This window comes from Pseudophryne corroboree, chromosome 4 (genome assembly GCF_028390025.1).
Source record: "Pseudophryne corroboree isolate aPseCor3 chromosome 4, aPseCor3.hap2, whole genome shotgun sequence".
Lineage (NCBI taxonomy): Eukaryota > Metazoa > Chordata > Amphibia > Anura > Myobatrachidae > Pseudophryne > Pseudophryne corroboree.
Window position 1 is genome coordinate 448,700,311 of NC_086447.1, and position 16,720 is coordinate 448,717,030.

The 16,720-nt window shown below is 47.1% G+C and overlaps 1 protein-coding gene across 4 annotated transcripts in view; it reads left to right on the forward strand.

Moving 5' to 3' along the window:
- Nucleotides 1-16,720, forward strand: part of SNX14 (sorting nexin 14) — a 328,243-nt gene that overhangs the window by 172,729 nt on the left and 138,794 nt on the right. For all 4 annotated transcript variants that reach the window (XM_063916961.1, XM_063916962.1, XM_063916965.1 and 1 more), the window contains exon 15: nt 698-756. In XM_063916961.1, coding sequence (XP_063773031.1) covers nt 698-756 — 59 coding nt within the window. The remainder of the gene's footprint in view (nt 1-697; nt 757-16,720) is intronic.

Consider the following 16,720-nt stretch of genomic DNA (forward strand, 5'->3'; position numbering starts at 1 on the left):
GCACCGAAGGCGTGCGTGCCAAAAAAATGGGTGTGTGATACACATATGGGGGCTAGATACAAATATGCGATCAGTAGTGCAGTGCCAGATACACATATGCCACCAATAGTGCCAGATACACATATGCCACCAATAGTGCCAGATACACATATGCCACCAATAGTGCCAGATACACATATGCCACCAATAGTGCCAGATACACATATGCCACCAATAGTGCCAGATACACATATGCCACCAATAGTGCCAGATACACATATGCCACCAATAGTGCCAGATACACATATGCCACCAATAGTGCCAGATACACATATGCCACCAATAGTGCCAGATACACATGCCACCAATAGTGCCAGATATACATATGCCCCCACAGTGACAGATAACATATGTCCCCAATTTGCTCACCGCCGCTGCTGCCCAGGATCTGCTGTTTGGCTTTGTGTGAAGGCAGGATAGCGCAGCGCACGCCTCTCCTGCTCCGCAGCCCGATTGGCTGCCTGTCTGCGAGCTCTGATTGGCTCACAAACCGGCGCCTGATTTAAGATACCCACGCCAGTAATAGTGCTAATCGATCAAGTGATGTAGCAGTCTTTCATATACACATGGCTTTTTGCAACAAAGTGATGCTTTAAAAATAATTGTTTTTTTAAAATCAAATCATTTTTTGATTTTTGTTTTCTATGCTTTTTGTTAGTATTTTAGGCAGTTGCTGGAAGGCGCAGAGTCTCCAACTCGCGGCTCAAAATTCAACAGGTATGTATGTGAACAAATGGAAAAAGAATAAAGTTGTGAATCCACTTAATTATCCTATGTTATCTCCATTTTTACAAAAAACCCAAGTTGCAATTTATTATTGGTATTACTTTTGATTGTTCAATATACTGCAGCAGGTGTTTTTTGAATATTTTTGTGCATTTACATTGATGCTTTTTGCCACTTCTCACACCGAGTGGTCTTCTGTTTGCCGGCGGCCGGGCTCTCGACGACCAGCATACCGGCGCCGGAATCCCGACCGCCAGCATACCGACATCTTTTCTCCCTCTTGGGGGTCCACGTCCCCCCTGGAGGGAGAATAGATAGCATGGCGCGCGTCCACCGTGCCCACAAGGGGCTCATTTGCGCTCGCCCAGCTGTCGGTATGCCGGCGGTCGGGATTCCGGTGCCGGTATGCTGGTCTCCGGGAGCCCGGCCGCCGACATACCATACTACACCCCTAACACCATAGCTCCTCATTTGTATAGAGCAAAACATCATAGTTTGGTAGAGTGCCTTATTTGCTTAGTTGTTGCAAAAAATGATTTTGGTGGTAAAGTGTGATCAGGAGTCACAAAGCTTTGCAGAGTTAATGTATACCAATCTTCATGTCATGAAATGACTCTTTGGCACATGATCACTTCCACAAAATGTGAAGCTAAAATGTACTGTATAGCCTTTTGTTGTTGAAATAATTACTTCAGTTGGGGCTATTTAAATCAGGGATGGCCAGCAGGTGGCACATAACATTACAAGCAGCGTTTCTGTTAATTTGTATTTCACCTCTATCTAGTGATGCTCAGTGTTTAGGAGATTAAACTGGCCAAACATGCCTGATATTTCAGCATATATAGCCCTAAAAACACAATGCAACGATCCTTTCAAAATTGATGTGATCATTCTCTGGTGGATAACGCAGTTGGAAAGTATCTACTGTTAATCTGTCTGTACAGTCATTTTCAGACTGCATTAATAGGCGGCACTAACATCTGCAACTTAACCACCCAACAAAAACTTGAACAATAATCCCGTATCTTGAATCTGATCAATTGGATTGGCCCTTCCAGTCACTCAGTGCAGGCTTACGAAAATTAAAATTGCATGTTCAGTAACAATATTCTAGTTAATATGCTGCATAGTGTTAAAATGTAAAGATACAGTAATATTTACCACTTGCTATTTCAGAAATGATAGATTCTGTAAAGGCATAGATTCCTTATATCACTGGTGGTCAACATAGAATTTTCACAAACAGCTGAAATCCAACAACAGACACTGCAGTATGAAGTGTTCATATAAGCCAAATAGTAGGTGAACCTATGGTTAGCTGGTTTAGTTTTTGAGATGAAATAACCTTTATCTTTCAATATTCCATGGCATCGCTTACAATGGGTTAGCTCCATTCCATATGAGTAAATGCAGATAGTTAAAGACCATGCCCACTGATATGTGCTTTAGCTCATCTTCTTCCCCAGTCTATTTCCCTCTCTCTTATGCTGACAGGTAGAGTTTCTCTTACGTCCTAGAGGATGCTGGGGTCATATTAGTACCATGGGGTATAGACTGGTCCACCAGGAGCCATGGGCACTTTAAGACTTTAATAGTGCGGGCTGGCTCCTTCCTTTATGCCCCTCCTACCAGACTCCGTTTAGAAAATGTGCTCAGAGGAGCCGGTCACAGCTAGGGGAGCTCCTAGAGCTTCTTTGGTTTATTTTTTTTTAAGACAATTTAGGCACAGGAAGGCTGCTGGCAACAGCCTCCCTGCTTCGTGGGACTTAGGGGGGGAGTAGTGTCCAACCCTCTGAGGTTAATGTCCGCTATCTCCGCTGACAGGACACAGAGCTCCTGAGGGTGATGATCGTTAGCCCCCGAGGCGACCGCTCACTTCCGCAGCATGCCGCCACCCCCTAACAGAGCCAGTAGATCGCGATTGTGAGTGTGTCTCCGGCGACCCGACAAGCGGGGAGCCGGTGTGTATGGCGGCTACAGGGTTAGGAGCGCAGTACTGACACCGCTCCGGAAGGCTCAGCGGTACAGATGCGGCGCTGTGAGGGGCGCCCTGGGCCAGCGCGATACCCTTTCAACTGGTCACTCCAGCTATCAGGGGCTTCGGTTACACTGCTAGCGCTATTTCCTCCGGCCAGTATAAATATTTGAAATGTGCGGAAAGACGCGCCATGTTCAGGGGGCGGAGCTTCTCCTCAGAGCGGACCCAGCAGCTCACCGGCGCCATTTTCTCCCTGCAGATCCACGCGCTGACAGGGAGCGCTGACCCTCCACGACTTCAGATATCCTGTGCGGTACCAGGGGGTGGTAGAAGGTGGGGAGAGGCTGTATATTAACTGTAGTTCTATTAAGGGTACACAGTTAGCGCCAGGCAGTTAATCTATAACTATCTACTGGGGCGCTGTGTTTGCTGGATCCAAGATCTGTGTTTCTCTGAAGGTACTTGGGGGGAAACTGTGTCTGACATTTTCCTGTGTGTCTGTGTATGCTGATTTCTCACATAACCATGTCCAGGGACTCTGTGTCTTGTGCTGCAGAATATGTATCTTCTCCAGAGGAATCCATTCCATGTACACAGGAATGTAATATTTTGTCTCAACCTTCTGAATCCGAGCCCCAGTGGGTGGCTTCTACTAAGGGAATGATATCCCAGATTTCTACTAGAATTGCGCATTATGAGACTGAATCACAGGTTTTAAAGCAATCTGTGGAGGTTTTGTCTGGTTCTTTCCCAACTGCCTCAAAATCCCCTGGTGTATGCTCAAAGAAGCGTGCGCTTGCTCAGATTATGCAAGTCGACACTGACTCTGACACAGCAGACAGTGATGCGGATATGCAGGGGGTTGAGGCTTCCCTGGCAAGAGGGGTGCAACTCATGATTGAGGCTATTAGGGATGTGTTACACATTACTGACAAACCACCTGAACAGGTAGAGGAGGCTTACTTTACAGACCATAAGAGCCTCCCTGTCCTTCCCTGTGTCTAAGGAATTAAACGCATTATTTGAAAAATCCTGGGAAAATCCAGAGAAAAAAATTCCAGATCCCAAAGAGGGTTCTGGTGGCTTTTCCTTTCCCTGGGGATGATAGGAAAAATGGGAAAACCCACCTATAGTAGACACTTCTGTATGTAGACTGTCTAAGAAGGTGGTTTTACCTGTCCCTGGGTCTACCGCTTTGAAAGAACCGGCAGACCGCAAGATTGAAACTACGCTAAAATCCATATACACTGCTTCAGGAGTGGCATTAAGGCCCACTATTGTCTGTGCATGGATTTCTTAAGCCATAGTAAAGTGGTCAGGCACGTTACTAGAGGACTTAGAGTCTATGGATAGAAGTGACATTGAATTGTTTTTCTCATACGTCCTAGAGGATGCTGGGGACTCCAAAAGGACCATGGGGTATAGACGGGATCCGCAGGAGACGTGGGCACTTTAAGACTTTGAATGGGTGTGAACTGGCTCCTCCCTCTATGCCCCTCCTCCAGACTCCAGTTAGATTCTGTGCCCAGAGAGACTGGTCACACACTAAGGAGCTCTACTGAGTTTCTCGGAAAAGACTTTGTTAGGTTTATTATTTTCAGGGAGCACTGCTGGCAACAGGCTCCCTGCATCGTGGGACTGAGGGGAGAGAAGCAGACCTACTTCTGTGAGTTTAAAGGCTCTGTTTCTTAGGCTACTGGACACCATTAGCTCCAGAGGGTCTGATCACTTGGTACGCCTAGCTGCTCGTTCCCGCAGCCGCGCCGTCACCCCCCTCACAGAGCCAGAAGAAAGAAGCCGGGTGAGTAATAGAAGAACAGAAGACTTCAGTGACAGCAGAAGACTTCAGTGTCGCTGCGGTCGCGCTACGCGCCATTGCTCCCACACACAAGCGGCAATACAAGGGCGCAGGGGGGGGGGGCACCCTGGGCAGCAATATACCTCATATATTAGCCTGGCAAAGAGGTATACAGTGCATAGGCACTGAATACAGACCCCCGCCAGTATAAAATTTTTAAAAAGTAGCGGGACTGAAGCGCCCCGATATGGGGGCGTGGCTTAGCCCTCACAACTCTATTCAGCGCTATTTTCTCCTCACAGAGACGCTGGCCCTGCCAAAGCACTGATGAACAGCTCACAGTGTAAAATGAGGGGGGAGGCACAGTTGTTTAGTGCAATATATGTACAAAAATAAAGCACTATATATAATGAGCGTGTGGTAAATGAGCTGGTAAACGTTTTCTGTGTTTTCCCTGTCAGATACTGGGATCTACCCCTTATAGTCAGTGTTTAGTACACGTGTGTTGGCATGTATGAGTGCTCTGCCACAAACGGCTATTGGAATCCCTATGTCCGCACTGCCTACTCCTAATGGTACTTGATTCATGAGATTAAGTGTCAGCATATCAGTAGTTGTATGCTTTTCCAAAAGAAAAAACTATATGGGAGACACAGACGTATGTGGGTGACCCTGTCGGCACCAACTAATCTGACTGGGTATAAATTAACATGATAATGTGATGCATTTCAAAAAGCTATACCTGTATGTATGTGTGTGTGTGTGTGTGTGTGTGTATATATATATATATATATATATATGTGTGTGTGTGTGTATATATATATATATATATATATATATATATATATATATATATAGTACGGTTGCTTTGATCTGTGGCTCGAGCACAGACGTAGTAATATTTGTGGGGGCGTAATATTAATAATATATATATTTCCCTCAGACCCCCTCGGGGTTGCAAAAATTTTAGTTTGCCCAGTTAATACTCCCTGTTGTGGATACGAATACTGTGTCTTATGTCGACCATAATGTTTCCTGATTAGATCCACAACATCGGCATTCAGTACATGTTTCATACACATTAAGAACGTATTAATGTCACTAGGGACCCTGCTGTTCCTGACAAATAAATATATATATATGAGATATGTATATATAGATATATGTGTGTATATGTGTATTTAAATGTGTATATTTATACAAAAAAATTATAATGAATGCTGAAGTAAACTTTTCCTTCTCATGTGCTGGTCGCTCTGTTGAATAACTCTAGGTCAGCCGTGACAAGATGGTTTCAAATCATCACTAGGAGTCCGAGTGTTTATTCTTTTCCCGCCGTGGATAGAATAAAGTGAGAGTCAACCCCTGTTCTGCACGGGGCCTTGTCACAAAGGATCGTTTACAGGAAGCTAAGTGATGTTTGATTATATGCTTTAATTATACTTGCATTGCATGCGCAGGGGGGAGTGCTTGTATTCAGAAATGGTCGGTTACTTTGTCATCTGATATAATTACCCTGGGGAGAGATGTGATACTCCATAAGTTGGGTCATATCTAGAACATTGCAACATACTGCCGTGCGACTACAAGGGATGGGACTCTTGGGTGCGCGGGCCACTTCCATGGCGGTCTCGGCTAGGAGGGCGTTGTGGATTCACCAAAGGGATGCAAATGCTGACTCCGAAAAGAGTGGAGTCTCTTCCCCATGAAGGTGATGCCTGGTTTGGTGATGGCCTTGTTAATATGCTCTTGGCAGGTGCCCACGGGTAAGTCTACCTTCTTGCCCTATGTTCCCTCACAACGGTTGGTGACGCGTTGATGTAGGATGCAGTCATTTCGACCGAATAGATAAGGATTCCCCTTTCTTTGCAGGTAAAGGAAGGTAAAAAAGGTAAGAGGTCAGCTGCCTTTTCAGGTTCACAGGAGCAGAAATCATCCATTGTTTTCTGCCACGTCCACCGCGGGACGTTGGGTCGATCTTGCGGGGGCCCATACCGGTGGGTCCACATCTAAAACTCTTCAGTCAGTCCTGGAAAGGACATGGACCAGTGAGTTAAGGATAGAGACCCTAGGGGGACATACGGGAGTTCCAGACGTTCCCCTCACCAATTTTTTCAAATCGACCTTACCGATTCCCCTCATGACAGGGAGGTAGTATATGACGCAATACAAGAGTTGTGTCAGGATCAGGTCATTGTCCTGCTGTTCCGGTCATAAAAAAAAAAGAGAAGAAGCTGTTGTTCAAGCTTTTTCGTGCTCCCGAGGCCGGACGGCTCGGTCAGACAGATCCCAATATTCCTTCTTAAACTCCATGAGGGAATCTCTAATGGCAGGGTTCTCCACTCTGAAAGTGGAGTGAGGAGGTCTAATTACGGTTTCTTCCGCATTAGGCTTACCTGAGGTTTGCGATTCAGGATTGTTGTTACCATTTCACCAGGGTGATGGCGGTATGAAGGGTTTCCTTCGATAGTAAGGAGTCATAATTATTCTGTACTGGATCGTTCTCCGAATTACGGAGAGATCAAGAAGCCAAATGGTGCAAAACATTGTTTCTCCTTGACAGTTCTTCAACAACAGGACTTGCCAGAATCCCTGTTGGTCCCAACGACGCAGTGATCGGCTTGGGCAATATTATTAGATGCAGTACTGAGGAGAGTTTATTTGCTTCTAAAAAAAAAAAAAAAAAGGGAAGCTCTAAGAATTCAGAGTCTGGCGGACCTGCAACGGTGTCAATCCGTCAATACATTCAGTTGCTGAAAAAGATGGTTGCGGCCTACGAGGCCATTCAGTGGGTAGGTTGCAGGCCTGAGTGTTTAGCTGGACCTGTTGGATAAGTGGTCCGGTTCCCACCTGGGATAATCATGGTTTCAAGACCTGTATCTCGCTCCTGTGGTAGCGGTGCAATTTTCACAGAGGACAAGTGTCATGTTAGGATACTTGTCGCCTCAATAACGGTCTAGAGTTAAGGGCCATTTATAACGGTTTTCTACAGACAAAAACCGGAGAAGAAATGGCAGTAGCCAGAAAGATTTTCCACTGGGCGACGGAAACATTTACGCACTCTATCAGCGATGTTCGTTCCAAGAGTGGACAACTGGGAAACAGACTTCCTCGGCGGACACGTTCTCCGTCCAGGAGGGTGGAGTTTTCATCAAACGGTTTTCACAGAAGTGACAAGTCTTTGGAGAATTCCGCAAATAGACAAGATGGCGTCTCGCCTCGACAAGAAACTTCAGAAATTTTGTTCCAGGTCGAGGGTCCCTCAAGCGATAGCGGTGGACGTCCTAGTGACACTGTGGGTGTTTAGGTCGGTCTATGTGTTCTCTCCAATTCCACTCTTTTCAAAAGATGTTAAGGATTATAAGAAGAACAAAGGTTCAGGTGATCCTCATTGTTCCAGACTGGTCAAGGAGGGCTGGTATCCGGATCTTCAGCAATTACTCATAGGAGATCGCTGACCTATTCCTCTGCGAGAGGATCTGTTATAGCAGGGGCCGTGTGTGTTCCAAGACTTACCGCGGTTTCCAATTGACGACTTGGAGATTAAACGTCGGATCCCAGCCCGAAAGGGTATTCCCAGTGAAGTCATCCCTACTCTTCTTCAGGCAGAAAAGAAGTAACGTCAAAACATTACCACCATATTTGGAGGAAATTATGTGTCTTGGTGTGAATCCGAGAAGGTTCCTACGGAAGAAATCCAGTTGGATCGTTTTCTCCATTCTTTTCTTACAAGATCGTGTGGATGCGATCTTGGGTTGGGCTCGATTAAGGTTCAGATTTCAGCCTTATCGGTTTTCTTCCAAAAAAAAAACAAACAATTGGCCTCCTTTCCAGAGTTTCAAACTTTCGTAAAAGGAGTCTTGCACATCCATCCTCCCTTTGTGCCTCTGTGGCACCATGGGATCTTTACGTGGTGTTGCAGTTCCTGCAATTTCTTTGGTTGAACTTTTTAGTATGGTTGAGTTGAAATTCCTCACTTGGAAAGTGGTCATGTGGTTGACCTTGGCATCCGCGAGGCGGGTGTCTGTGTTGGCGGTTTGGTCTCACAAGAGCCCTGTTTAATCTTCCATGAAGATAGAGCGGAGTTGAGAGCTCGGCAGCAATTTCTGCCAAAAGTGGTTTCATCGGTTTCACTTGAACCAACCTATTGTGGTGCCGGTGGCTACTGACGCCTGGGCGACATCGAAGTATCTCAATGTGGTCTGAATTTTGAAATTTTGTGTTGCCAGATTGGCTCAGATCAGGAAAACGGAGGATCTGTTTTTCCTATATGATCCCAACAAGATTGGGGTTCCTGCTTCCAAGCAGACTATTGCACACTGGATCTGTAATAAACTTAAGCTTGCTCGTTTTACGGCTGGATTGCCAGTACCGAAATCGGTGAAGGCCCATTCTACCAGAAAGGTGGGCTCATCCTGGACGGCTGCCCGAGTGGTCTCGGTTTTATAGCCTTGCAGAGCAGCTACTTGGTCGGGTTCAAACAATTTTGCAAATATTCTACAAGTTTGATACCCTGGCTGATGAGGACCTCTTGTTTGGACAATCGGTGCTGCAGAGTCATCCGCACTCTCCCGCCCGTTCTAGACCTTTGGTATAGACCCCATGGTCCTTTTGGAGTCCCCAGTATCCTCTAGGACGTATGAGAAAATAGGATTTTAATACCTACCGGTAAATCCTTTTCTCTTAGTCCGTAGAGGATGCTGGGCGCCCGTCCCAGTGCGTACTGTATCTGCAGTTATTGGTTATGGTTACACTCATGTTGTGTTTCTTTTCAGTCAGTCGGTTGCTGATGTTATTCATGCCATGGCATGCGGTATGCTATTATTGGTTGTGTTTACACACAGGTTGTGTTACATTTTCGGTCAGCATATTGCTGTATATTTTTCATGCTGTCGGCTGGTGTTCTATTGAATGCCACGTTCTGCGGCATGTTTGAGGTGTGAGCTGGTATGACGCTCACCGTGTTTAAACGATAAATTCTTTCCTCGAAATGTCCGTCTCCCTGGGCACAGTTCTATAACTGGTGTCTGGAAGAGGGGCATAGAGGGAGGAGCCAGTTCACACCCATTCAAAGTCTTAAAGTGCCCATGTCTCCTGTGGATCCTGTCTATACCCCATGATCCTTTTGGAGTCCCCAGCATCCTCTACGGACTAAGAGAAAAGGATTTACCGGTAGGTATTAAAATCCTATTTTACGTAACATACAGAATTCTGCGGGGTTCATGGTGGAGGCCATGAAGGACCTGTGTAATCTGACTGCAAGGACATCCTTTTCACGGTAAGGACAATACGTGTTTGGAATTCCCTGCCTGAGGTAGTTGTAATGGCGGACTCAGTGAACACCTTTAAGAATGGGTTAGATAAATTCCTAATGGATAAGGATATCCAGGGTTATGGTGCATAGTCACGCACTATAGATACTACAAAAAGAGGGATACAATGCAACGGCTGACATCAGCATCAGTCAAAACATTAGACCAAATAAACCTGCTCAGGACACCACAAATAGGTTGAACTAGATTGACAAATTGTCTTTTTTCAACCTCAGATACTATGTTACTGTGTTACTATGTCCATGGCTGTCTCAGCACGCAGGGGACTCTGGCTACGCCAATGGTCTGCGGACGCGGCTTCCAGGAGAAGTGTGGAGAACCTACCCTTCACAGGTCAGGCTTTATTTAGGGAAGCTTTGGATGCATGGATTTCCACGGCAACCGCTGGTAAGACCACCTTTCTTCCCTCAGCCTCTCAGTCGATGAGGAAACGTTTTCTACATCCTCTATGCAGTCCTTTCGGCCTGCAAAAGCTAAAAAGTCCAAGACTCCTTCCACCTTCTTCAGAGGCGGGCGAGCAAAATCCAAAAAACCGGCACCAGCAGGTTCCCAGAAACAGAAACCTGCCTCTGTGTCCTCAAAATCCTCAGCATGATGGTGGACCTCCCTGCCTGGAGAATGGGCAGGTGGGAGCGAGGCTCAGACGTTTCAGTCACGTCTGGGTGTCGTCCGGTCTGGATCCTTGGGTACAGGATATTGTGTCCCAGGGGTACAAACTGGAGTTTCAAGAGCTCCCGCCCCACAGGTTCTTCAAATCAGGCTTGCTGACAGAAAGGGCTATCCTTCAGAAAGCCATTCAAAAATTGGAAAGGTCAGTTCCACCTCATCTGGTAAACCAGGTTTACTATTCAAACCTATTTGTGGTGCCGAAACCGGATGGTTCGGTTAGGCCAATTTTGAACCTGAAGTCGCTAAACCCTTATCTGAGGGAATTCAAGTTCAAAATGGAGTCTCTGAGAGCGGTGATCTCAGGGCTTGAGGAGGGAGAGTTTCTGGTGTCCTTAGACATCAAGGATGCGTTTCTCCACATTCCGATTTGGCCGCCACACCAGGCTTATCTCAGATTTGCGCTGTTGGACTGTCACTATCCGTTCCAGGCACTGCCATTCGGCCTCTCCACAGCACCGAGGGTATTCACCAAGGTAATGGCAGAGATGATGATTCTCCTCCACAGACAGGGGGTGAATATAATTCCTTATCTGGACGATCTGCTGATAAAGGCATCTTCCAGGGAGAGGTTGTTGCAGTCCATTGCTCTCATGACTCGACTGCTCAGGGAACATGGATGGATCCTGAATCTTCCCAAGTCACATTTGGAGCCGACAAGGAGATTGTCTTTCCTGGGGATGATCCTCGACACAGAAGTGTAGAGGGTATTTCTACCGGTGGAGAAAGCGGTGGTGATCCAAACTGTGGTCCGGGATGTCTTGAAGCCTTCCCGGATATCGGTTCATCAGTGCATTCGCCTTCTGGGGAAGATGGTTGACTCCTACGCGGCTCTTCAGTACGTAAGATTTCATGCACGGTCCTTCCAACTGGATCTCCTAGACAAGTGGTCGGGGTCTCATCTGCACATGCACCAGAGGCAGGGGCGGATTGGGAACTAAAAGTGGCCCTGGAAAAATTTCATGAAGTGGCCTCATGTGGGTGGCACCAAATCAATGATAGGCGAAACCAACACCAAAGTAGGCGGGATTAGTACACATGGCCATAATTAGAGAGGTGTGATACGTGCCGTGTGTGTGGCAGTGATATGCACCATGCATATTACTGTTATCTGCCCCGCAACGCCCCGTCACCTCCCACTAATCCAACCTTGAAATGGCCGGCATTAGAGTGTGCCTGTGCACACAATGCACATCCCGTACGCACTCCTATGGTCGCTGGGGCAGCGAATGGGGAGGGGGTTGTGAGGGGAGAGAATACAGGAGAGGGTAGCCTGTGTGTGCAGGGCTGCCATCAAAAATTGTGGGGCCCGGGACTGACAAAATAGACAGGGCCCGTCTGTTGTCAGCCCAGGTAGCAATTCATACTTTGATTATGAATACTGTCTCAATACAAAGCTTTTTCAGTGAATGCATGATAACTAGGAATAATAGCAAGTCATGCTGTGATATAAAAAACTGGGCTCAATGGGGGTCATTCCGAGTTGATCGCTCGCTAGCAGTTTTTAGCAGCCCTGCAAACGCTATGCCACCGCCCACTGGGAGTGTATTTTAGCTTAGCAGAAGTGCGAACGGTTGTATCACAGAGCGCCTGCAAAAATGTTTGCGTAGTTTCAGAGTAGCTCAAAACCTACTCAGCGCTTGTGATCACTTCAGCCTATTCAGTTCCGGATTTGACATCACATACCTGCCCAGCGTTCGCCCAGCCACGCCTGCGTTTTCCCTGTCGCGCCTGCGTTTTTCGGAACACTCCCTGAAAACAGTCAGTTGACACCCAGAAACGCCCACTTCATGTCAATCACTCTGCGGCCACCAGTGTGACTGAAATGCATCGCTAGACCCTGTGCAAAAATGCATCGTTTGTTGTGCCCGTACGTCGCGCGTGCGCATTGCACTGCATACGCATGCGCAGAACTGCCGTTTTTTAGCCTGATTGCTTCGCTGCGAACAAATGCAGCTAGCTATCAACTCGGAATGACCACCAATGTCAGAACATGGGAGCCCTGGCCTGGGCTAGCAGTTTTACTATCCACGTGGACATCTATGGGGAATAGTAACCTGTGGTGAGCAGAGCAAGCCCGCGAGGGTACACGTTTTAATTTTCTGAACAAGTTTAATGATGGTTTGAAGCAGTTTAGCTATGCTAATCTAGGGGGTCCCATGTTCTGTACCTGAACCCAAACACTGTCCTACCACACAGCGTATTCAGTGACCGCACACTACTGTCATGTCAGCCAGTGCTAAGCATAGCCAAGAGTGAAAATTTCCTTTGCACCCCTTCTACAAAAAATCTAACATATCTCCATGTAAGCATAATGAAACGTGGCGCAACACATGGCACAATCGCATCGCTAACCTTTTGCCTTTTTTACCCAGATTGTGTACTTAATTCAATAACAGTGTGCTAAGTACTTGGGATTAGTATTTTTACTGACCCCTCCACACCCTACACTACATAAGGGATCCTTCTATACCCTCCACCACTACATTACTGACCCCTCTACACCCTACACTACATCACTGACCCCCCCTACACCCTACACTACACCACTGACCCCTCTATAACTTACACTACGTTACTGACCCCTCTACACCCTACACTACATTGCTGATCCTTCTACACCCTACACTACATTACTGACTCCTCTACACTACATCACTGACTCCTCTACACCCTAAACTACTGACCCCTCTATACCCTATGCTACTGACCTCTATACCCTATGGTACTGACCCCTCTATACCCTATGCTACTGACCCCTCTATACCCTACACTACTGACCACTCTATATCCTACTGACCCCTCTACACCCTACACTACTGACCCCTCTATACCCTACGCTACTGACCCCTCTATACCTACACTACTGACCACTCTACCCAATGCTACTGACCCGTCTATACCCAACGCTACCTACCCCTCTATACCCTACACTACCTACCCCTCTATACCCTACACTACATAAGGGATCCTTCTATACCCTCCACCACTACATTACTGACCCCTCTACACCCTACACTACATCACTGACCCCCCTACACTACATCACTGACCCCTCTATAACTTACACTACGTTACTGACCCCTCTACACCCTACACTACATTGCTGATCCTTCTACACCCTACACTACATTACTGACTCCTCTACACTACATCACTGACTCCTCTACACCCTAAACTACTGACCCCTCTATACCCTATGCTACTGACCCCTCTATACCCTACACTACTGACCCCTCTATACCCAATGCTACTGACCCGTCTATACCCAATGCTACTGACCCGTCTATACCCAACGCTACCTACCCCTCTATACCCTACACTACTAACCACTCTATACCCTACTGACCCCTCTATACCCAATGCTACTGACCCGTCTATACCCAATGCTACTTACCCCTCTATACCCTACACTACTAACCACTCTATACCCTACTGACCCCTCTATACCCTATGCTACTGACCCCTCTATACCCTACACTACTGACCACTCTATATCCTACTGACCCCTCTACACCCTACACTACTGACCCCTCTATACCCTACTGACCCCTCTACACCCTACACTACTGACCCCTCTATACCCTACGCTACTGACCCCTCTATACCTACACTACTGACCACTCTACCCAATGCTACTGACCCGTCTATACCCAACGCTACCTACCCCTCTATACCCTACACTACATAAGGGATCCTTCTATACCCTCCACCACTACATTACTGACCCCTCTACACCCTACACTACATCACTGACCCCCTACACTACATCACTGACCCCTCTATAACTTACACTACGTTACTGACCCCTCTACACCCTACACTACATTGCTGATCCTTCTACACCCTACACTACATTACTGACTCCTCTACACTACATCACTGACTCCTCTACACCCTAAACTACTGACCCCTCTATACCCTATGCTACTGACCCCTCTATACCCTACACTACTGACCCGTCTATACCCAATGCTACTGACCCGTCTATACCCAACGCTACCTACCCCTCTATACCCTACACTACTAACCACTCTATACCCTACTGACCCCTCTATACCCAATGCTACTGACCCGTCTATACCCAATGCTACTTACCCCTCTATACCCTACACTACTAACCACTCTATACCCTACTGACCCCTCCATACCCTACACTCCTGACCCCTCTATACCCTACTGACCACTCTATACACTACACTACAGCTGCCACTAGTACTGCCCATCAAAAACATTGATAAGTTATTGCGATAGTGTGCTCCAAAGCAGGTGTTATAGTAAAGTACCACCTCTGTTGGGGATCATTGCATCCATCATGTAACCCCACCACCAGCACCTATCCCCATTATATCTCAGACCACACGTAACCATTCAGGCATGGTGGAATTTGTGGCTGTAAAGCAGAGGTACAACAAGCTCCAGCATTCCTGGACTTGTGTGGTGCAACTATGTTAATATCACAATGCTTACATAGGGCAAAGGCTCATTGCAACAGTACATCACACAATGTCACCTGCAATAGGGTTGTCACTATATGCACCCAATACTACAGAAATGTAAAAAAATGCCCCCGTTGTGTCTGTACCCCCACACATGGCAGCGGGGACTCACCGTGCTGCTGTACAGATGATGGAACTTGTAAGTAAGCATCGCTGTCTGTTGCATGTAGCTGCAGTGAGTTCCTCCTGTACAGCGTTCTTTTAGTGCTGCTCCAATTCAGTGTGGAAGCAGCCAGCAGGAACGAGGATCTCCCGCCGAACCGCTTTCAACTTACACTGAAGTCAGAACGCTGCGGCGGTTGATGGAAACACTCTGGACGCCGAGGTGCAGAGCTCCTCACCCTCTCTTACTCTGCTCATCCCAGAGTACTGGGTAGGAGCCTGAGAGAGGTCAGGCATGAGGTGCCCCATTGAGAGACTGAGCAGTATTAAAGCCATGGGGGTATATGCAATTGCGGTCGAATTCCCGAAATTGTCGAATTTCGGGAATTTTTCGCCCAAAAAAAAAAATCGTCAATGCAATTCAGTGCTTTCCGTCCAAAAAACGGACTTTCAAAATTCGACTTTTGTCAAATTCGACTTTTCTGCAATGATACAAGTGCTGCTATTCGACCAAAGTGTATTCAATTGAAGTTTGGAAATTCGACAACAGTGCTTTTAGACAGTAAATTCGACATTTTCAATCCGCCACACTTTGGTGGGTGAAACTAATAAAAAAAAATGTAAAACATGTTTTTTTTTTGTGTTTTTTTTTATTGATAATAGCATATCTATTTATATTAGAAGGGATTAGGTACTTGGTTTGTCTTTTTTGGAGGCACAAGTATTATTTATATATTTTTAAAATTAATTATTTTCTCTGACGTCCTAGTGGATGCTGGGAACTCCGTAAGGACCATGGGGAATAGCGGCTCCGCAGGAGACTGGGCACAAAAGTAAAGCTTTAGGACTACCTGGTGTGCACTGGCTCCTCCCCCTATGACCCTCCTCCAAGCCTCAGTTAGATTTTTGTGCCCGGCCGAGAAGGGTGCACACTAGGGGCTCTCCTGAGCTTCTTAGTGAAAGTTTAGTTTTAGGTTTTTTATTTTCAGTGAGACCTGCTGGCAACAGGCTCACTGCATCGAGGGACTAAGGGGAGAAGAAGCGAACCTGCCTGCTTGCAGCCAGCTTGGGCTTCTTAGGCTACTGGGCACCATTAGCTCCAGAGGGACCGAACACAGGCCCAGCCTCGGAGTCCGGTCCCAGAGCCGCGCCGCCGGCCCCCTTACAGAGCCAGAAGCAAGAAGAGGTCCGGAAAAATCGGCGGCAGAAGACATCAGTCTTCAACAAGGTAGCGCACAGCACTGCAGCTGTGCGCCATTGTTACTCAGGCACACTTCACACTTCGGTCACTGAGGGTGCAGGGCGCTAGGGGGGGGGGGCGCCCTGAGCAGCAATGTAAACACCTTGGCTGGCGAAAATACACCACATATAACCCCCAGGGCTATATGGATGTATTTTAACCCCTGCCAGAACTCACCAAAAAGCGGGAGAAAAGGCTGCCGAGAAGGGGGCGGAGCCTATCTCCTCAGCACACGGGCGCCATTTTCCATCACAGCTCCGCTGGAAGGACGTCTCCCTGACTCTCCCCTGCAGTCCTGCACTACAGAAAAGGGTAAAAAAGAGAGGGGGGCACTAATTT